This window comes from Pygoscelis adeliae, unplaced genomic scaffold (assembly GCF_000699105.1).
Source record: "Pygoscelis adeliae isolate BGI_AS28 unplaced genomic scaffold, ASM69910v1 Scaffold407, whole genome shotgun sequence".
NCBI classification, from domain to species: Eukaryota; Metazoa; Chordata; class Aves; order Sphenisciformes; family Spheniscidae; genus Pygoscelis; species Pygoscelis adeliae.
The window spans coordinates 364,150-386,769 of record NW_008825251.1 but is presented as its reverse complement, the minus strand read 5'-3'; the positions used below and the strand labels follow the sequence as shown (position 1 = coordinate 386,769).

Below are 22,620 nucleotides of genomic sequence, written 5' to 3'. Positions count from 1 at the left end.
GGTGGGGTGCCCCCCCCGCGGGGGGGGGGGGGGTCCCCTCCCTGCACCCAGCAGCCTCAGCGCCTCAGGATGGCTCATCTCCCTTCCCTGCAGGGACGGGGAGTGGTGGCTTGTGGCATCTGAGGTGTCTGGCAAGGAGTGCCATGTCCCCAGCAGCTGTGTGGCCAAGGTCAGGCACAGGTAAATGCTGGAAAGGGTCCATCCCAGGGTGGGCCCCAGGGGATGTGGCCCCACCACAGAGAGCCTGGCCAACGCCAAGGCCAAACTCTGGCCACTGCACTGGGACGTCCTGCCCCATTTCTCTCCCTGGGCCATGGAGCAGCACTGGGGCTCGGGGAGGCAGCAGCACAGCATGCCGGGGTGTCCCCAGGACATGCGCTGCTGCACCCCGAGCTGTCCCCTCCACCCTGGCTGGAGCAGGACAGGCCCTGGGGTGCTGGGTGTCCCTGCACAGCCAGGAGAGGCTCTGCCAGTGCCTGCTGCCTGCACAGGTGGCTGTATGAGGGTGTCAGCCGGCAGAAGGCGGAGGAGCTGCTGCTCTGGCCAGGCAGCAGCAGTGGGTCCTTCCTGATACGGGAAAGCCAGACTAGGCAAGGTGAGAGCCCTCGGGCCCTGTCTCCTGTACCCCCTCCCAGCTGTCCCCACTGGGGTGCCAAGGGCATGAGTGGGGCCCCAGTCGAGCTGATCCTCCATCACTCGCACCTGGTGGCAACAGCCTGCCCTGTGCAGCGGTTTACTGGCACCGCTGCTCCCTGCTTTGTGCTGAGCCTCTGCCATGGGGCCTCAAAAGAAAAAACCACCAGCAGGCTTCCTGCAGCTTTTGGTTAAGCAGAGAAGTGAAAAGGCTCAGCCTCTGAAGTGAAATGGGGCCTCCATCACGACAAGGTGCCGAGGGGACCCCGCAGGGAAATCCTGCCGGGTGCCCCACTGCACACAGCTGATGCACTGGTATGATGCTGCATGGCCCCATGGCTGCCTGGGCACCAAGGGTGGCCGTGGGGCTGGGGGCCGTGGGGCTGAGGATGGCCCATCCCTGCGCAGCACTCAAAAGCAGAAGACTCAGACACAGAGCCACAGCACCTGATGCTGAGGGCACGTGGGACACGGCAGGCAGCTGCCCGAGGTCATCCCATGTCCCAGCACTCCCACATCCCCCAGTTTGGAGGTGCTCATGGTGTGGGGCTGGCACAGGGATGCTCACAGCCACGCAGCCCCATGGGGAGAAGGATGCTGCCGGCCACCCCTGTGGGCCAATAAAATCCACGATATGGGAGAGTGCAGGGCAGTGGGGCCGAGCGGGGTAAGTGCCCACAGCAGCCTGGCCACGTGCCTCTCGCCCCAGCAGGCTGCTACTCGCTGTCAGTGCGCCACAGCGAGCATGCCTCCTGGGACTCAGTGACACACTACCGCATCCACCGCCTGGAGAATGGCTGGCTCTACATCTCACCCCGGCTCACTTTCCCCAGCCTGCACGACCTGGTGGACCACTACTCCGGTAACACCTTGCTAGCCCCCCAGCACCCCCAGTCTGTGGGGGGGGGATGCCCTGCAGGGAGGGAGGAGGGAAAGGTGGTGGCCGGTCCCCCACCTGTCCAGGTGCACCCAGCATTGGGGTGCAGGTGGGGGGCACCCTGCTGACACTGCTGGCTCCCTGCCCAGAGTTTGGAGAGGGGCTGTGCTGCCCCCTCAGGGAGCCCTGTTCCATGGAAGGGGTGAGGGTGACCCCAGTCCCTGCCGTGCCCACTGTTGTGAAGAAGCCATCACTCAACTGGGACAAGATCGACAGGTAGGGACAGCCGGAGAAGGGGCTGGGGCTCCCCTCACCACTCCTGCCAGACACTCGGGGGTCTGGGGGCTGCCTGCTGACCGCCCCATCTGCCCTCACGCAGCTCCCTCCTGTTCTCGGAGGCTGCATCCCCACCAGAGGAGGACTCTCCCATCAGCCTGGGCCTGCGGGAAGCCATCAGCTCCTACCTCCTCCTGACAGAGACAGCTGCCCCGGAGGAGGGCCCCACGGGGAAAGGGGCAAAGAGCAGCTGAGGGCAGGGCCCAGCGTGGCCACAGCCCCACAGCCCCACAGCAGATGCCCGGCCCTCGTTAAACCATTCACCTGGTTTCAGCCACAATCGCTCATTGATGCCACAGGAGCCGGGCACCCGGGGCCCGTCAGCCTGGACGCAGGACAGCTGAGACCAAGGTGCTGGACGAAGGGGCTGCCCGAGGGCCCATCCTCCCTAAAGCCAAGCGCTTTGGGATGTGGTGTTTGAGGACCCCGACCATCACCCAGCGCCCATAGGAGGAGAAGGCAGAGACTGTACATAGAAGGAGCCCTGCCTGCCCCACAGGCTGCAACGGGGCCCCGCTGCCATCTGCACTCCCACAGCAGCAGGGAAATGGGATGCAAATGCCCAACAAGCCGAAGCCTGGCCCAGGTGGGGGAACAGCCCGACCCCATGAGACCCCTCAAGGTCATGTACAAACTTTTTTGGGGTGGGGTGTCCATGCAGGACAGGGCCTGTGAGCAGCAGCCGTGGACCCTCATGCTCTCACCCTCCCATAACTCACCCCTCTGCTTGTTGGGACCAGCAGAGCAGCAGCCGGGATGAAACCAGCCTCTTACTGCACCCAAAGTAGCTGATTTTTAAACCTTTTAACGTATGGAGGGTACTGGATTTAAGGTCGATAAAACAGAATCCTGCTCGACATGCAGCAATAACCATTTATAATATATTAAAGGGTGTGTCATTCACAGTTGAAGGTTTGTGAATAAATCGTGAACTGCCAACTGCAACCACAGGGCAGGTTTCCAGCCTGGGGGGTTTTGCTCCTGCCATGGCCATCGCCCCAGCCCTGCTGCCAGCTTTCCCCAACCTGGGGCAAGCCGACAGCCACGGGTCAGGTCCAGTCCTCAGCCAACTCGTTTAGGGCAAATTAATGAGCCCTAGAGGTTTAGAAGTGTTTAACATCACAACTGCTGTTCTAGGAGCAATAAGGAAAGAAATGGGTCCATGCCAGGACTAGATGATCCAAAAAGGCAGAATGCAAATACCCATGTCCAACTGCGATCTAAGCTACACCTCTGGGCTAGAGGGGGCCTTAAAAGCAGCAGAAATGCCTCAGAACAGCAACATGCTCTGAACAGCCCCTTATCAGCAAAGCACGGCCTGGGGAAAGTGCCCAGAACTTCCTCTGCAGTGAGAACCGGTGCAGAAGCAATTTCGCTGCTTGGTGACATCCCTTCCTTCTGCTCCTCTGTGCCCAGAGGCTGGTAGAGCAGGACGCCCCTTATCTGCAGGTTTCCTGCCTCTGACATGCTCGAATCTCCTCTTCATTTTCACGTCTGATGAGCTTGCTCTTGCAAACCCACCATCACTTTCTCATTTCCTTCCACACAGCAGCCCAGAGCTTTACACACCTGCTCAGCCGTCAGCCTCAAGCCCAGGTGTCTTTTCAGCACAGGCCAGAGGTCAGGGTTTATCCCTCAGCCTTGACCTTGCCCCGCAGCCAGCTGAGCCTGCTGCTGTCACCCCTGAGGGGCTTCCTTTGTTTTTGCCATTAACCCACATTGTGTGAACGAAGGCCGGCTCTTGGGCCTCCTCCTTCCACCTCCGACCTGGATCCAGGTTGTTAGACGCTTTTACACCACAGTGATGGTTCTACCTCAGACTGGAGGCAGCCACAGTCAAGAAACTGCTTCTTTGATACTTGTATCCTGGTGACCGGCAAGATGGGAAACACCTGCTCGGAAAGCCGATTTGAATCCTTCCCCAACACCGGCAGCCTCCGAGCCCTCCTCCTTCCCAGCCCCCAAAGCTCCTTTTTCTGTGCACACTTCACTCGTGCTGGGAAACGTCTTCACAGGCCCCCAGAAGAGCAGGGCGGTGGCACCCCGGGCAGCCGCGGCTGCTGCTGGGGGGATCCCAGGGCACCCAGCCTGGGGTGCTGGCATCCCCGCTCCCTGCCTCCCACTGCTAAACGCTGCAGCCCCAGTTAACATCACAGGCACAAAGCCAGATGAGAAACCAGGTTTTTAACAGCTGGAAGAGGCAGAGAGCAGGTCCCAACATCTCCTCCCAGCAGCAGCTCTCGCCCCAGACAGGGAAGGGCAGAGCGGAGAGGCAGGGGCTGCAGGGCTGCTGCCCTGGGCAGCGCAGGACTGGGACGCCGAAGGCTGTGAAGGGACAGAACAAGCCCTGAGGAGACCCACCGGTGCCAGGGCAGCAGAGGACCTGCCAGCTGCCTCAGCCACCCAAGGGTGGGCGGCCGTGGAGACCAAGCAGGGACAGGGGCTGCCGCCTGTCCTCACCAGAGGTGCTCCGAATGCCCAAGACACTCATGGAAGAGGAGCTTCTCGGATGCTCTCTGCTGTGTGTCAGGGGCACACCGAGCTTGCAGAGCTGGGCCACTTTGGCCAGATCAGCCATACTGTGGACAGCACTGACCTCCTGTGAGAGGTTTGTCACCGACTTCCTCTGAAGTGACAAGTACTTCGTGACATCCAGATGTGCAACCGTGCCATACAAGCCTATGCTCTGCCCCCTCACCCACCTGAAACCAAACTGTTTGAGCATCTCTTTCACAAGAGCAGCCACCAAGCATTTGCTGGGATCAAAGGGACTTCTGAAGGCATTTGGAGGAGCTGCAAAATAGCCAAAGTATCTCCAGTAGCTTTGGACCACTATTCAGAGGACACAGCCATTTGTAGAGCCTAGATTCAGTGTGGTACTCAGCAAACCAGTACTCCAATTGACACACGAGGGTACGGAAACCCACCACTTCACAAGCGGGTCCTTCCCTTGGTGTCCCTTGCAAGTGTATGTATTCAATCTGCCTAACTTAAAACCACCAGTCTGAAAGCTCAGGAGGTGCACACAACTCCTCCTCTCCTCCTGAGCCCCAGGCACCCAGCATCCCTAAACCATGGGAAACAGGGCCCACACCATCCTTAAAAACTTGGTGTGGAGCGTTAACCAACAAGACTCTGTGCCATCATTCAGCCTTTTCTGACCAAACACCCCTATGGCACAACAAGTACCACCAGCAGAAACACCCTGCAGGCAGAATATGATGAACTGCAGCTTTTTTGTTGTTTTGTTCTCAGTTTTGCTGTCTACATGTATGTTCTAATAGGAAAAAAAACGTAGTATTTTCTGTTTTTAAGTACTTGCCTGTTTGAACATGGGCTTTTTTTTTGGTTAGCTGTGGCAGGTATCAACCAGACGAGCTGTAAGTAGTTTTTTCTCTTCACAAGAAAGTTGCTACGCAAATACTGAAGGATTAGTATGAAGATATGAAATACTCTTCTAAACAACTGCAATAGCTTGACGTGCTCAACACCGCCATTGGAAAAAACAGACCAAGTATCAGTCACGAACGCGTTCGCAATCTGATGAAATGCCAGTGCTGCTGCAGCAGGGATGATACTCTAGCATCAAACCAAGCATGAACAAGATCCATGGTCTGGACCATGATCAACAGTAGATCATGTAATTAGAAGAGATATTTTGGTCAAATACAGTAAGAATATTAAAATATGGTTGTGTCAGATTTCTTAGGCTGGGGAACTTCAAGGTGAATCTACCCACATGAAGGCTGACAGATGACTTGGCAACTGCCTCCTAGTGCGAGAGTCTGCCCCTACAAGAATCTTATGATCAAGCAAGTAAAATAGGGAGCTTGGACAAGCTCAAATCCGGGGGGACACGTTCCCAGAAACATGGCTAGCCACAGCACGCATTTCAGTAAGTTACTTCAAATTCAGATCACATCTTCAAAACCTGATTTTGACATTTAAGTGATCAGCAAAACCTACACAATTTGACTGAACCATGAAACACACACCTGGATGCGTGTGTGGTGGCACATCTTCTGCCATCAGTGGCAGAAGTTTCTCCAGGCTTCACAAGCTGGGCTCTAGCAGAGTGATGCACCCTCTGACCTTAAAATCCAGGAGTTTTACAGGAATCTTGTTTTGAGAACAAAATTAGGAAGGGCAATTTGTTAGGACAAGGGAATCAACTTGTTTTCCTCCTACTGGGGAAATTGAGGGGGGGGAAGCGATGGAACCAGAAATGCATCTGAAGTCACATCGATGCCTGCCCCCACCCTCAGACACACCCTGTGCCGGGTACTTTCCTCTCCAGCACTCCCCTTCCCATGCCTGTGCGTTTTCTCTGTATGGATTGTTAAATACATCAGAAGCTCCTTCCTTTGCATTAATGCTAAAGCAGCACTTCCTCACACAGTAAACATGCAGCTTCTACACCAAGCTTGCTGCTGCTGCCCAGAAGTATGACAGCAGCTTTCAGAATGTCACAGGCGCAGCACCCACATTCCCTTCCAGCACAAGCCTCCCAAACCTACCTGAAACTCAACTGCTAGCCACTGCTACATGGGCAGAACACATTTCCACCTGAAAATTGTAGAGAAATTACATATTTTTCTCTATGCAGTTTGCACTGTGCAGCTGACAGCACTTGCCCTAATTCACCTGGTTTTAGGAACTGTCCAGGGAAGCTACACCTTCAGGTCTCTGCACTCTTGGAACGAGCATCCTGGCTTCACACTTGTCTCCCGGCGCAGAAGTCTCGTACACACACTTCCAGATGCTACAGGGCTGCGCTGTTCTGGTTAGAGCAGCTTCCTACCCACAACACTCAAGTCTTTTGCGAAATGAAATCATCAGAGGGATGAGCCAGCTGCCCCTCTCTCATCGACACTGCCAAGTGCTCAGCAGCAGCCCTGGTAGGCTACTCCTTGAAACAGGAACAAAAATGAGGGTCAGATTACATCTACTAGGATTTGGGAATAAAATGTACAACCTCCTCGCTAAAAAAATAACCAACATGAAACAATACATAACAGTTTACCTATTAAGAATATTTATATGAGACAGATCTGGAAAACAATCATTTCCATACTTTAGGAACAGTTAAGATCTGTATTGCTGTCAAACTACAGGACCTGCATTTCAATACCATGTGAAGAAAGAAAGTCCAAAATTATTTTATTGAATAATCATTAATTGAAACAAAGACTTTACTAAGACTTAACCAACAAAAACCTATTTATTTATTCCAAACACCAAGATACAGAAGTTTTCAAGTTTTGCAAATATTGCTCCAAAGCAAAATTCTATGTACAGCGCCCTCAGTTCTAATAGTGCATAAACAAAGACAAACAGACTTATGTATCCACAGTGCAATGTTTGCTCATTTCATCAAGGCTCCACTTTGCATTCACTTACCAGTGATTTAAAGAAATAAAGAAAGTGACCTGCCAGACCCAACAGTTGGTCCAGACTAAGAAATAACAATGTGGAAACTTGCAAAAACAGGGACAAAAATGAATCCAGGCAGAGCACAATAAAGAATCTTTCCTGAACATGAGAAATGCTCCACTATTTTAAATAAATATTTTCAGTCTTTATCTGCAAGGGCTTCCCTAGCTCTACTAAAGGAAAACAAGTCTCCAGTATTTGCCATTTGATTCACCCATCAGAACTGCCTTTTCTTCCAAATCTTAAGTACTGCCCTGAGCAAAAATAAACTGGCAAAGTAAGAATGTACAATGAACACACAAAAAGCAACTGCTTGGGAAGGAGAAGTTCCACGCTGGAGTGAAAAGTCTGCTCAGGAATTTACCTGCTTTCACACCCTCAAACTGTAAGCACAGCTGACTTGTTAACAACGCTGCTATGTTCTTCAAGAGACGCCCCGTCGGAGTGCTTGCTTTACAGATTTCAACCAGGGAACACCTTTCTGGTCGATCTCACCTGGAAAAAACCCAGAAACCTTCACAGTTGTCTGGGGTGCTCCTTCTAATGCTGTTCTGGTGGTCTGGTTGCTGCCGCCTGTTCTAGAGCTACACAGTATACATGAACTCAGGTGTCATTAACAGGAATGAGACAAGGTATAAGCATTGGTCTCATCTTCAGAGAGCGAAGTCATTCTTAAATATCATGTAAGCTTTATTCCAATTTGTGTTACAGAAAAATAAGTTTATTTTTCTGCTGTACATATGTTGTATTCTATATAGCAACTAGTACTATAAAACTGTGAGACAAATTATTCCCTGAAATGAGTCTTGGCACAAAAGCCTTAGCTACTACCTAGAGTAGCCTAATTATTTTGTTTTCTGAAGGAAATAAAATATTCACTGTGTAGATACCATTAACTCCTACAATAATATTGGATATTTCAAGTTTACATTATTCTTTGCACTATACAAACATTACAGATTCATATCCAAAATTAGTAATTTGTACAGTTACGGGCCTTTCAATTACAACTGTGCTTAAATTCTACCCTTTGGTGGTACCATCACACACAATAAAATCAAGGTAACAAATCCAGCTTTTTAAGGACACCCTCTCACTGCAAAAACAGCTTAACCATTTTCCACAGTGAACTTAACTCAGCAACGTTTGGGAAGGAAAACTAAAGTCACAGCCATTATTTATGGAGCTATGATCTGCAGCTGAAAGACTTTTAACATCTCAAATACTTACAATACACCAACATTTCAAAAGGTACTGTATAATGTGACTTGAACATAAGCAGCATTTTCACCTTGCTCTCAAAGTAATACAAACCAGAAAATTAAAACTTAAGGTATAAAAAGGGACTTTGTGAACATAGACCATTTAAGATAATAACCCACTCACTGTCTGCGAGGACAGTGCCTCATGCATAGATCTTGAGGCTTTATTTACACAAATATAAAATAAACTGATTCCCAAAACCACACATTCAGAAAGTAAGTCTTTACAATGAACACGTTCAGAGTATTGAAAAAAGTCTACATTTCAAAATATAACCGGAATGGCAATTATTAACAAACAGGTAGAAAACTACATAACGTCCATTACAGACCTTGTTGAAGTCTGGAACTTCGAGGGCGTCTCCAGTCTTTTCGCAGCGGTATTTCATACTGCCGCAACAAGGGTGTCCCACTAGCACTGCTTCAGGAGGCACAGTATGGCCATATTTAAGAGCTCAAGAACGCACATAAACACAACGTTCATGGGTCTCCCCAGTACCAAGTCATGTGATAGTGACAGGATAAATATGGAAAACAATCATTTATTCTGAAAATAAGTGCAATCCACCTGTGACCTTCTGCTACATTATTTAATGTAATAGAAGTGGGGTTTAGGCCACTGTTACTTGCAAACCTCCACGTAACAGATATAGTTAAGAGCTGGACATTCATACTTACTAAGTCTGAAAACTGTTATAACATTTCCTAATGATTAAATACTGTGTGCTATTATGCATAAATCAGAAGGAATAAAACATGACACAAGTCACTTAAACTATGCAAAGTTATTTACAACTTCTGTCAACTAAACATTTTTGGCTCTTAGAACTCTGTTCTTCAGTGGCACAATTTTTAGTCAATTTAATTATTTTCAGTCTACCGTTTCAATGAGCAACTTGTAAGGAGTGAAAATTTAAGTATAATTTATCAAACAACACCCAACCTCTGAAGACAACAGTATGACCTCTTCCATATTGTTTTAATTGCCTAATAAACGCGAAATTATGATAAAATAACCTTTTTGCTGTTCTTTGAACAGCACTTCTTCACAAATCCCTGAAGTCAATCTGCACCACATGCAACCAGCATGCTAATTTAATTTAAATATACAGAGCTGTTCACATCAGATGCTCCAACTTCGCACTCAATAACAGTCTCCAACATTTTCTAGTCTCACGTTGAGCAGCAAAGTGCAATCTGTTGCACTTTGCCTAGGTCCGTTATAAGCTGCTTTATACAATGTTTGAGTTGTGGGAGTCGAGCTAGCGGTTCTGGTGGTTCCAGCTCTCCTGTATAATCCAGCCAACTCTCCAAAACTGTGAAGAAAAACAAAACTGTCAACTATTCCAGTTCTCAGCAAATAGACCACTTTAAGTCACAAAACAGGAATTCTTTAAATCTTTTGTGAATCTTGAGAGCGCGGTGGGCAGTACTTTTAACACATGGTATTTGAGAAATCAGAAAACCAGGCTCCTCACACCAATCTTTGCAGAAAAAAACCCAGATGTTCCTAGGAGAAAGCAGGGAGGAAAACTCAGGACTAGATATTGTGAAGTCTGGTGCTAAACTTCCTCTGATCTGTATCAATTCCAGAGCAAGGACACTGCGGTACAGAAAGGTATTCTGACGGTATAAACTTCAAGATCAGCATTAGATGCAAATATACAGTATTTTCATTGAAGATCCTAAAAGGACAGGACTACGCTAATGAAAAGAAGTTTGTCATCAATACAGAATACAATTGGCCAAGACAGAAAGAACTGGCTTACAGAAAATGAGGATGAAATCCAAAAGCACAAACAGCAGACTACTGCACAAAGAAAATGAATTCCTGCTCTAAAGCTTCTCAGCAAGAAACAAGAACCAGACATACTACTGACCAAAGACAACTCAGGCGACAATGTAATACGACCACGAGAAGGGTGGTCACATTGAACTACGATGAGTTCAGGGGACGGGACAGATGGCGGAAGGAGGCTGAAACCTTGAAGACAGAATACATCTGCCAAGAGAAGCAGCAGTGGCCATTGCCACTAACTAGATTACAGGCTAGTTTAACCTAAGGGCAATATCTGCTGAAGAACTAGTGGGCATTACCCAACTATTGACACATCTAGCCGTGAAATAAGAAAATTCCTGATCAGAGTAGCAATGCTCTGAGCAGCCCTCCAGCTCTGCAGCAGATACAAAGAGCCTGACTTCTGTGAACTACAGCTTCTTCATTTATGAAATAGGCATTATGATTACAGGCCTGACTGATCTTCACCACCTGAAATATTCCTTTATTTCTTTTCAGAACCTTACTTTTCAGTACCTTACTGAACCAAAGAGAGGACTCTTACTTCGGCAAAGGTTAGATTCCCAATACCCTTGCAAGAAAAGCTGCTGCTGTAACCGCTACACAACCAATGGTCAGACTTAAAGATGTTAAGAAAGAACTATGTTGGATTGTTTAATGTAACACATAAAGCGTTTAGAAGTTTTCCATTACTAGGAAAACAAATTTCAAGAGACATTTAAGAATTTGGAAGAGACAGGAAAAGGTAAGAGCCTTGTGCACCAAAGAGGCCGCCTAGAATAGGCTGAAACAGCCAGCAAGCCCCTGAAGAACAGGGAAGTTCAGATACACAGAAGCGCTATGGAAAATGACAAAAACCTGAAAGCAAAAAGACATGGAAGATATTCCACTACATCATCTGATGCAAGTATTTAGAGGTGATCTAACTAGAACTTTTTCTATAAAATTCTGCTCAGTTTTAATTTGTTTTTAAAACCCACCCCGACATCAGCAGCATGTCTATTTTCTATTAATAAATGCAGTAAATCTGACAAAGCAACGCTCATCTCTCTGTAGGTCTGCAGAAGTAAAATTCAAGTTAACATGTTTTGAACAGGTAGTTCAGTTAAATACAGTTAATTTTTTTAAATAGGAAAATGTTACCTACCATCTAGCTCCTTCTCAATGAAATCCATTCTGTGTATGACTTCATCTTGCAGGGATTCCACGTGAGCTAAAAGATTAAGCTGCCACTGCAGCTGCGAGTTCACAACTCCTTCTTTGTCTTTTTCCAGCAATTTCATTTCAATAGCTTCCTCTGGAGAGACTTTCTTAGAGACAGACTCTCTTACCTAGCAGAAATACATACATTAATATTTATTACAGTGAAACAGAACTGGTAAGCCAGACTGTCTGGGTCCTTACAGTTACCCAAGCTAATTGCTCAACTAATCTTAGGCTAGTGGAAGATGGAGACACACAGAGATGAGATCATACACAAATATTAAGGCAGTCTGAGCAAGAGGATCTAAATACGGACATGCTTTTCTAGGTATTTTGCTAAGACCTATTCTTTGCACTTCACAAGCATCTGATTTTCAAAAGATAACATATATACACGTAGCTAGCTCCCTGCCAACTTCCAGCTGGAAGATACTGCATTTAATCTGTGCATCCTAGGGAACATTAAAGCCATTTTTAAGATGGCAGTGATCAACTAAAGAGCAAATTATTTTGCAGTGAGAAGGGATTTTTCCTGAAGGAATCTAATCTCAATTCTACTAAAACTTTCATCAAAGCATCTAGGAAAAAAACATTACCACCACTTATAAAATTTGACTACACTGTCAGCAGTGTTGATTCTACTCCCCTAACTTTTTTCATCATTCTGCTGAAATATGACAGGATTTAGAAAAAGGCTCCTAAAAGACTGAAGAACTGAAATATATGCTTTTCTGGGAAACAAAGCAATCTCAATTGATTTGATAGAGAAGTTAAAAAGAACATAAGTTACAGCTTACATATGCATGAAATAAGAGCTAAACAACCTTTTAACCTAGAAAAGGGAGGTCAGTATTTCCCAGAGGCTTTCTAACATTTTTCAGGCCGTATTTCATATGGCTTGGCACTAACCGATCAAAGCAAAATTTTTGCACTGAGGTGTAGAAAGGCAGGCCTCCGATAGAGCTGAAAACAAGAACCAAGACTTGAAAAGATAAAACTAGAGTGCTCCAGTAGGAAGAAGATACAGGACTATTCAATGGTGATCATTCTTAAAAATCGGTTCAGGCTACTTTTTTTTTTTTCCCCCACCATGAAATGCTGCCTGAAGAACCTGGAATCAATTTATTTAATGTAACTACTAAAAGAAACATGGGAACAAGACGGAAATAACTAAAAGCTGGAACACCAGCGTATTTAGTAGCATCATACACGCTTGCCCTGTTCTCTCTCTATCCCCTTGCTAGTCTTTATTTTTACATTTAACACACACAAAAGTAAGCAGCAATGAACTGCCAGTGGACCATAATGCATCTTTCACAGACTGCGCAGATGATCTAAGGTCCAGAAGTCCTCTTCAACCTAGATTTTTTTTTTACTTTTAATTATTTGAAATGGAGGAGTTGATCGCGTCTATCATTTTAATTTGTATTGGCAACTTAAATTTAACAGTATAGGAAAAAACTAACCACAAATAAACTAAATAGTATTAAAAAGGGTTGAGTTTTGCACTTTGCCAGGCAAACACTTCCTCTATGCAGAGATGGTTATTTTAATACAAATACCTTAGAGTAATTGTGTTTGGATTCATTTTCCATCTTGCATATTTCTCGGTCCAGATTCCAGCCAAATCTCTCTGACAGGGCATCATCCCCGTTTTCCCTTATTCTATTTACTCCATCATCCATGGCTGAACCTCTCGTTTCCACAACCAATCTCTGCTCTATTGCAGGGTAGTAGGCCCGAGGCTTCTGGTAACAGTGTTCACTTGTAATGTAAGATTCCTCCACAGAAGGAATGGTTGAGGGTTTCTCAACTGTCCCATTCCAAGTTCTATAACTTGCCGTCTCCTCTTTGCAACAGTTTTCCTCAATGTGAATGATGTGTTTTGTATGAATTTTTTCATCCACTGTAATGTGCTTCCATGGATGGCACCAAAGCTTTAGGTCAGGATGCTCTTTATTTCTGTCCAAACATAAAAAAATAAAACACCCACCAAATTTAAACTTCAAAGTGACTGAGCAAACTACCCTATTAGGTAAAGAAATTAAGCAAGAATATTTGAACTACTACATGCTTTAGTCATAGTAATCAGTAAAAAGTACCCAAATATTCTGAAATAATATAATTTCACTGACCTCAATTGTGTATCTTCCTACAATGTTCTGTTAGGTTCACTATTTTCATTTCTATAACATGGTATGTAAGCCAAGTGTTGGCATTAAGAAAAAAATTGAAGAATAAGTTTCAAATAGATACATACAACTTTTCACCAATGTTGCCCCTGAAGAAGCATTTTGCTTCAATATTTGCAATTTATTAACAGCATAAACTCATTTTCACTAGGGTAGTTTTAGTAGTATTTTAAACAAGTCAAGTACACTGAAGCTAAACTAAGAATTTAACAATTTTAAACATCAGTAAAACAAAAAGACCTCCTCAAACCACTCAGTATCAAACTTTAGCCTGTAGTTCCCCAAAATAAACTTTAAAATTCAATCCATTGATCTTTTGTAACCCTCTAATAACAACAACTGGGGACTTGGGGGGGTGGTGGTGTAGAACTTCTTTAGTATTTCCTTTAGAACTTTAACTTTCTTTTAAATCCCAAGATGCCGAGCAAACTCTACTGCCTGGTACACCAACATGCCATAGTCCCCCTACCTGCTTCTTATGAAAATTCTTGTTTTAATTGTTTTCAAATTGACTAATACATTATTTATTCCAGCAGCAGGGACAACTATAGGTATTGGATTCTTACACAGATATAACAAACAATAAATTTTGAGTGAGCATTGTAACTGATACTGTTCTTCCACAGGTCTGTCAGGCATTAAAACAGCAGTAAAAAGGAGAGCAAAGCAGAATCAACCTGCTTATCTTCAAAGAGTAAGCAGCTTATCTGCTACAGGCTGCAAGAATGCAGCAGAAGCAAATCCTGACCCTAAAGCACCTGCATTCAGCTGCGCTGAAAGGAGGGGGTCTACCCCAAAACCCCACTCTGTGCTTCCTTGCAAACAAAGGCAGATGGAATTACTCCATTAAGCTGATCCAGCTTTTCCAGCTGTTAGCCAAACCACTCAACAAAACATGACCATTTTACTTCCAAAGTAACCGCTTTCTAATCCATTCTACAGTAGCTAAGGTTTCTTCAGTGTCCATCAGAGGAAACTACAGTTAGTACAACTGCGAAGGACTTGCTCAGACCACTTTATACAAGCGCCTCTACCTCCAAGGACTGCATGTCTATGATATCCTTGGTGAGCAATCCTGAAGGCACATCTAGAAAAGCAAAAGCCAAGTGTTCATTTACCAAAGCTTTCTATTCCAGCTCCACTGATACTCTACGCCTAAAGGCACTATTTTGCTCAGCAAAGAGCAAGGGATAACTTTGCAGAAGACAGAAAATTGAAAGATGATGCAACAGCTATACAAGGATGAAAATTCAAACGCTTAACACTTGAGCAACCTTTTAACTATTGCCTTCTGAAGGCTGGCTCTCCCTCCCATTGCACCGTCAACATCACCTCTGATCCTTTGCCACCTCCTTGAAATACCGAGCAACACTCTCCTAATAATTTCAGGCAGCTGTGAAATCACCTCCTCTCCCCTAGATGGTAGATCTGCATCAACAACATAATCATTCTTCTAATTCAGCAACTTTTAAAATCCTTTGTGATTTATGTAATGATAAAGAAAACAGGGGCTATAGCTTTTAACAAGATGGTCCTAACAGGACCACACTTCATCTTTAATTAAACCTGGTCATCACACCAACTTCAGGATGGGAGAGAAAAGGAACAAAGTCTGCAACAAGCATCACACACTTGCCCAGTGCTCCATACCTTAGTGCTATGCAGATCTCAATTTACTCTAAAACTGGAAAGCCACAAAGTAAAGTCTTGCTATTTAAGAAAAAGCCTAAGGAGTACTCTTACAATATTTATGTTCTACCCTCTCCAAAGAGGAAAGAGGTTACTTATAAATCTGACTAAAGGATACCATAATAGAAAAGCAAAACTTTACGTTAAAATTGCTACTCTTGTGCTTTAAGCATTATTCCATTGTTTAAGCATTTCAGGTACTGCCAGTGGCCCTACTGCATCACCACAGATTACATTTAAGGGAAAAAAGTTCTAAAGAACACTGGAAACACTAAAAGCTTTGCTTTCCAAATAGCTGCTGCTGTGCAATTTATCAACTAATGAATTATAAATATGGATTCAATCAATTTAAAACTGCTGGATTTGAGTTAGAAAAAGATTTTTTCAGTCATCAGAACCCAAGGATGACTTTAAACAGGAAAGGATGCAGAAAACTTGATTTCTACAGTGATTACAGAATATGTTATTTTTTCATATATATCTGTAATAATCTTTGCATAGAAGTGAATTGCTACAGGTTGCTGAAGGTGCAACTGCTCTCCCACTACAACAGAGCAGCACATTATGCCGAACAAAAAGATTTGATTTCTGCTGGAAAAGCTATGATTTAGAATTACTGGAATGGAGAAGGCAAGTGTTATAAGAATGCTGCCATCGGTTATACGCCTATCCTCTTCTTGCTACTTAAATCCATTTAGGTGCTTTAGGAGAAGCTGCTGTTACTAGTTTTCTCCCTCTTTACTTCATACCTTCCCAACCCTTCTATACACAGTCAATTTACACTCCTCAACACACTTAAGTAGTTTTTAAACAGCCAAGTTGTTTTCCAAGATCACGTTAGCAATTCAAACTATGTCATTATATATCCACAAAGAAGATAAAAAATAAGTCTGAATTTCTGTTTATTTTTCTACTATTTGAAATCTAATTCACGTTGAGAACATGCCAACTGATACTTAAATACTGCTTACTGTAATATGCTCATCTTCAGCTGCAGTCCATGCAGTACTTCTATCACTCTCTGTACATCGCCAAGAAGTTGGTGAGTGGCTACTATCTTCTTGGCATTCTGGTGGGAATAATTTTCTTCCAAAAATGCTAAGCCATGCATGTGACCATTACTTAACCACTCCTTCTCATACCAGTACTTTAAGCTGGACCTCTGACCTAAAGCAACAGTAATGAGTGTGTTAAAATGAAGCATTAACTATGGCATGTTAACATTACTGGTAGTAATTCTGATTATCTCAAAGTCTTGCAACAGCTTATTTTTCTTATCAACAGTACCAATAAAGATCCTATAATAGCAGACAAAACCCTGAAGATACCAAGAACTTGTGAAGTGGGAAGTGAGATGATAACCTCAGTCAAAAACCTCTGCCCCACTATAAAAGCATTCAGACCCCAAATTCCATCAAAGGACATCCACAACAGGTAATTGCAGCTAATGCACAGAGAAAACTGTATTTTTAGCAGGGTATCACACTGTCTAGAGCCATGATTATAACTAAAGCTATAGTTTGAATACCACTCTCTGCAGACAGAAAAATGCAGCAAGAGGCAGTGAACTTCCCTTCTCCAATGGTCTTGTTTTTAAGCATCCTACATGTATTAGTACGTTCACTCAGAAGTAAATTTTAAAGGAATCAATGATGAGGTTCTGATGGAGAACTTGCCTACGTCAGGGTATTAATAATGCTAATGCTAGCTTAAGAGGTTGGAATATCAACAACAGCTGAAATTAAATTATGTTAAATGTGATAAATGCATCAGTAAGAGTAACTTAAGAAGCCAAGCAAAATGGTATTAGCAGGAAAGAGTAAAACTTGAGATGCTTGCTAAATTGCAAAACCACAAACAAAAAAATCCAAGCCAAAAACCCAACAAAAGCGCACACACACCCTGTAAAGTGTATTGTTACAACAGATGTTCTCAGAAGACAGCTCAGCACCCTGAGAAACACCACATCATTCACTGGCCTATATACAGCCCAGTCAGCGAACGTACAAAGTTAGATAATATTGGAGCACAGACTCAGAATGATATTCACAAAAAAGTCTCCAATATAAGCAAGGTTAACATTGACTAGAAGTTTCAGCAGTTAAGGAGAAGACAAAAAAAGTTACTAGGCAGCAGAGTGAGAACAAGGGGTTGCACTACATGCATATTACGTAGCATTGCTGCCCACGCTATTAACTTCGGCATAATGAAGCAAAACAACTTTTTGGAAGCCGTACTGAGAAATGAGCAGAACTTGGTCACAGGTATTGATATGCTTTTGGATGGTAGTTATAGAATGGCAGCAAAATGGTTTCTATATCATGCCCTGTATGAACATCCATGGACATAAAGGACACTTTCAAACTTAAAATCAATACTAACACTTTGTCTCAGTAAAGGAGTAAAAGCAAACAAGTGCACTTATAAGCACACTCAGCCACTAGGCTGTATAGGACAATACTCAATGTTTTGAGGCAAGACCTCCAAAACCTCTCAAACAGAAACCAACGCAGGGAAGAATGGATTTTCAAGGCTCTAACAGCTCAACTTTTCAGGCAGATATGCTGTATCAAGCAAGAGATCTTCTAGGTAAGGCCAGAACCACTTTGGAGACATTCCTGACATACCTGTATTAACCCCTATGCATTTATTTCTGTGTTAGAGAAGCTACCATCTGTGACAGAAAATGAAGTTCAGTCCACAAGAATAAAATCCTGGATTTTAGAACTCCATGGTCATCTTAACAACACTGAGATTATCCAACTGAAGCCCATCCATGGCTTTTTTTCTTAGTGGTGTACTCAGAGACAAAAAGTGCTCTCTTTCTAGGTGTATAAGCTTAAGAGAAGACACAAGACAATATCCAACAATGTATGCTCTCTATGGCTTGAATGAATCTGTCACATCGTAAGCATCTTGATAACGTTTAAGCAAGGGTAAAAGTTAACAAATCTCTTAAAAATCCCACTTGACTCAAAAAAACTGTCTAAAATGACGGTTGGTACAGTTTTTAGGTATAATTACACTAAACTTGCAACTATTTCCAACAATATGAATGGTACTGTTACAAGTCCCAGCACTAAACTGGGGAAAGCTGCTAAATAAGAGTTTCCTGAATGGCCATGCCCAGTTTTAAAAGCAACTTCTCTGCAGATTCATAAAGCCTATTTAGCTCATTTCAAGCCAACAGCAGATTCACTGAAATTGAGAAGCCACTTTTGCAGTCAAAAAGTTGGATATGTTTTCCTTTTCCAAGGCAGAGGTAAAAATTAATCCCAAATAAAAATAGATGTGAGTTTCAGGATCTTCAAAGCAATAGTTAATAAAAGTGATTAAACTAATGAAGCAAATGAAGTGTTAGTTGTAATCAGTTTTTACCAAAAAGCATTCTGATAAAGTTTCTTACTAAATACAAATAGTTCAAGTGTGATGGCACAACTTCAGTTTGCATGGGCACTTTAGTTAAGTGTAAAACTAACTCAAATGGACAGAAATCAAAGCAAAATATCTTGAAAATAGGGGGTTAAAACCCTGGATGCAAGATACTGTAGAAAAACCCTAAATAAATGTTAAACTATTTTACTACTTAGATAACTGAATGTAAGCATAGCATGTCTTCCTTGCTAAGAGTACAAACAACATTAGTATATGAACTACACAAATCAATGAGTTAAGCTACCGAAGACTTGGTAGTTTTAAACAGCCAAAAAAAGCTGAGATCACAATCCAAATATGTAAATAAACCAAAAATGTCTTGTGATTAGGCAAACAGAGACCCCATTTTCTCATCACTTATGAACATGGACTCAAGCCTGAACTTCACCCGTTTCCACATTCAGCCAGGCTTTATAATTCATAGAGTAGGAAATCAGAAATTTTAAGCGTAATTTTACCTGCTGCATAAGATGGACTAAGACATTTTAAAATACATAGTTAGGACTAGAGAATGTATTGCTTAATCATCTCTGTGTTACCCAAGATAATTTATATTTATATACATGGATTGCAAGTGCCTTTCCGTAACAAGCACGTGTGGTGAGAACCAGCAAGCCTCTTGCTGACTTATTTTAAAGAATGCGTAAGCTTGGCCTCGTTGGAGGAAAGCTGCAGTCACATCCCGTAAGATGTGCCCATGGGGAGTCTTTGCTTAAGTTTCCTGAGTGATTCTAAATTCATTTTCCATAGCCAGATAGTACAATCCTTATTACTGGCAAATACGTGACAGATGGTCATCACAGTTAAAACATTCATTTCCATTCCTGTCCAGCTGTAATTTCACAATATTGACTCAGGTACATTCACATAAATTAAACTTTCTGTATCTATAACTGATCTCAATTACCTATAATGACAGACACAGTTAGGGGAGCAAAAAAAAGTTTAATCTTTGCAAAATATATATATATATATATATAAAAACTAAGAAAGTTACTTCATATATAAGAAGGCTCTGTAACCTTAAATTTCTGTACCTGGAGGATCTTGGCAAATATAGCAGGTATATTTCTCAGGTACATTATCTTCCAGTAAACCCATACAGACTCCATGCTGCCAGCATAGACACTCTTCACACTGTTTAAAGTCAAGAAGTGCACATCAAGAGAAGTTAAGCCTACAGGAGCTCAATGAGATTACCCCAATTGACACAGCATCTACATATTTTAAGACAAAAACGTGTATTAATACCCACCCCCTCCTCCAGCTACAAGCAAATACATTAAAGAATCAGACTACAATAAAATTTGAACCCTTCCCACACATTTTTCGCATGATTTCTGGAGAATGACAACAATTACGAAGTGGAAGCAGAGATCCTGAAAGGTGCAAAAGTGTTCCCTCTGGAGATGAAAATCTTTCACAAGATGCATGCACACATAATCAGGACAGAAAACAGTATGCAATCAAGCTTTCTTTAGCAAAACATACCAAGTTTTCTGAATTAAAAGGTTTCCCCTTCAAACAGTAAGTCACATTCAATTATAAAATCCAAGTGATATTTATGTCACATAAGACTAGCCAATATTATGCTTTACTAATACTTTTATCTCTAACATTTTATCTATTTCAAAGGTAGCTCTACTAATGTAAAACTAAAGTGCAGATGCAGTTGTACTAGCTTTAAAAACTTCTGATATCCTTCCAAGTGTGAGCAATCATATTGGCAAAGACCAAATATAATTTGGTCCTACTTTTCCAGCGCAGTTATGCTATTTAAAATGCAATCGCTGTACTTAAAGCCATACAGTTTTGGAGCAGGAAAAACTATATCCACATGTTCTGTTTCAGTCACTTTCCCCACCCACCCACACTTTAACAAGCAGACAAAACTTCAACTGTAGCCTAAAGACCACTGAAACATGGGACAAAACCCCACATATTAAGTAAATTGATTTGAAACTGTGGTGTCAGTTCAGAATTACTATTTTCACAAGCAATAAGACAATAGATCATAACCTTTATTTCTCAGAGCACAAGCCAAATGCTTAATGCAGAGATCTTGTCAATATTGGCAAAGGTTTTCAAAATGAGCTAAAGCAAACACAAACAGCAACTGCAAGCAATCTTAGATGCTCCTCTTCACTGACTTACAAAGATGCTAACTTGATAAGCATCTCATCTGTATTGAAGACCACTTATACCACTTTTATTAATGCTTTTCTTATCTGCTGCCTTTCCTCAAGCTAGGAGAGACAGAAAGGGACCACCAGTTTTTTAATACGTCATCGCATTAAATTAGTGGTCTAGGTGTGGAGGAAACAGAAGCACTGGGAACAGAGAATGTAAAAGGTTAGAGAGAAACAGGTTTCTGAAGATGCGACTAACAATGTTTTGCCTTACAAAACGGGTAAACAGTCCTAAAGCAATAAGGAGATGTTTTCAAAAAAGGCTGAGAGACCATCCTTCTCTCACAAAGATGATTAGTAAGAGCCAGAAAAAGGTGTCCTAAAAGGAAGAAAACAGATTAAGAAAACTGCATGCTGAAAGGAAGGGAGCTCCTGGACCTAGTTACACTTACATCCTATAAATCATGCCATATGGCACAGAGCTACACTCAGCGATTTTTTCAGGCAAATTTGCCCAGAACTCTAATGAAGCATCCCAACTCTTTTTATTTTACTCAACTGATATTTAAATATCCACCCCATCAGGGCACCGGTCCTTCCTTTTATCTGTATGTTCTGCTTCACAGCTTGGCTGGCCAGGCTACAGGCTATTGCTCTGGACACATGCTTCATAGAAGCTACCCCCTGCCCAGGCAGTAGTAGGGAGATTCAAAGCAAGCCAAATAAGAGATTTTAAAGAGGAAAAACATGCAGAGTTGTGCAATAATATTTAAATCGAAGTTCAACCGTGAAAGAAATAACTGAACCCAATGTACATGTATTTAAAGCAGCTGTTCATCTACCAGAACAAAAATATCCCAAGTCCATTTACATCCTTCACCTCAAAGGCCACCAAATCCAGCCCCAGAATTCTCTACATCACACACAAATTCACCAATGTTTAGGTATAAATCCAAAAGGAAGGGACAATGACATTTTGTCTGGACTTTTCTGGGCCCAAGCCTTACCCTACGAAGGGAGTCCTGTGCCTTCAGAAGCAACACATGGCAAATGCTAAGCTACTACTTTACACAGGCTTCATAAATGAAATCCAGTAACCTCCTTTCAAAGTTATAGAGACTGGAATGAAACACCATTGACCAATGATGTATTGTTTTTTATACTTTTTTCCAGTTTTAACTTCTACTAACTGAGCTAGATACTTACTTTAAATGCAAAACCATATTTCAGTCTCCTGGTGTAATGAATGGTATTCTTTATGCACAAATTACTTTAGACGATTAATTTAAGGCAAGTTCAAGATAAAGGAAGAGTTTTTTGCAAAATCTCTAAGCTGAATTTTTGGGGGGTTTTATTATTATTTTAAAGACCTAAATGGAACAAACCCTCGGTTTAACTGTGTAAGGGTTCATTAAACCTTAATGGTCCCTCATCTTTCAGGAAAAATAAAGGTGCTGCTTGTTTTTAAAATTAACATTTTTTCCTCATTATTTCTAAATTGGGCACATTCATGGAAATGATCGCAGTTCAAAAAGGAAATGACTTACCATTCTCCCTCTTGTAAAAGGGCACCATACATGTATCCTGGGTGGAATGAACCTCCAGTCACATGCATGGAGAAACTGCCCTGGCT

General features: G+C 43.1%; 2 protein-coding genes across 3 annotated transcripts in view; one reads left to right on the top strand and one right to left on the bottom strand.

The window, feature by feature from the left end:
• SLA2 (Src-like-adaptor 2) overlaps positions 1 to 2,040 on the top strand; it is a 3,673-nt gene extending 1,633 nt beyond the window's left edge. The window contains exons 3-7 of the mRNA XM_009329354.1: positions 94 to 180; positions 492 to 595; positions 1,346 to 1,495; positions 1,660 to 1,786; positions 1,890 to 2,040. Coding sequence (XP_009327629.1) covers positions 94 to 180; positions 492 to 595; positions 1,346 to 1,495; positions 1,660 to 1,786; positions 1,890 to 2,040 — 619 coding nt within the window. The remainder of the gene's footprint in view (positions 1 to 93; positions 181 to 491; positions 596 to 1,345; positions 1,496 to 1,659; positions 1,787 to 1,889) is intronic.
• A 5,008-nt stretch (positions 2,041 to 7,048) lies between these two features.
• The window catches only part of PHF20 (PHD finger protein 20), a 76,456-nt gene continuing 60,884 nt past the window's right edge, over positions 7,049 to 22,620 (bottom strand). For both annotated transcript variants that reach the window (XM_009329327.1, XM_009329328.1), the window contains 5 exons: positions 19,896 to 19,995; positions 16,395 to 16,590; positions 13,105 to 13,504; positions 11,487 to 11,670; positions 7,049 to 9,857 (listed from right to left, as the gene is read on the bottom strand). In XM_009329327.1, coding sequence (XP_009327602.1) covers positions 9,715 to 9,857; positions 11,487 to 11,670; positions 13,105 to 13,504; positions 16,395 to 16,590; positions 19,896 to 19,995 — 1,023 coding nt within the window. In that variant the 3' untranslated portion in view covers positions 7,049 to 9,714. The remainder of the gene's footprint in view (positions 9,858 to 11,486; positions 11,671 to 13,104; positions 13,505 to 16,394; positions 16,591 to 19,895; positions 19,996 to 22,620) is intronic.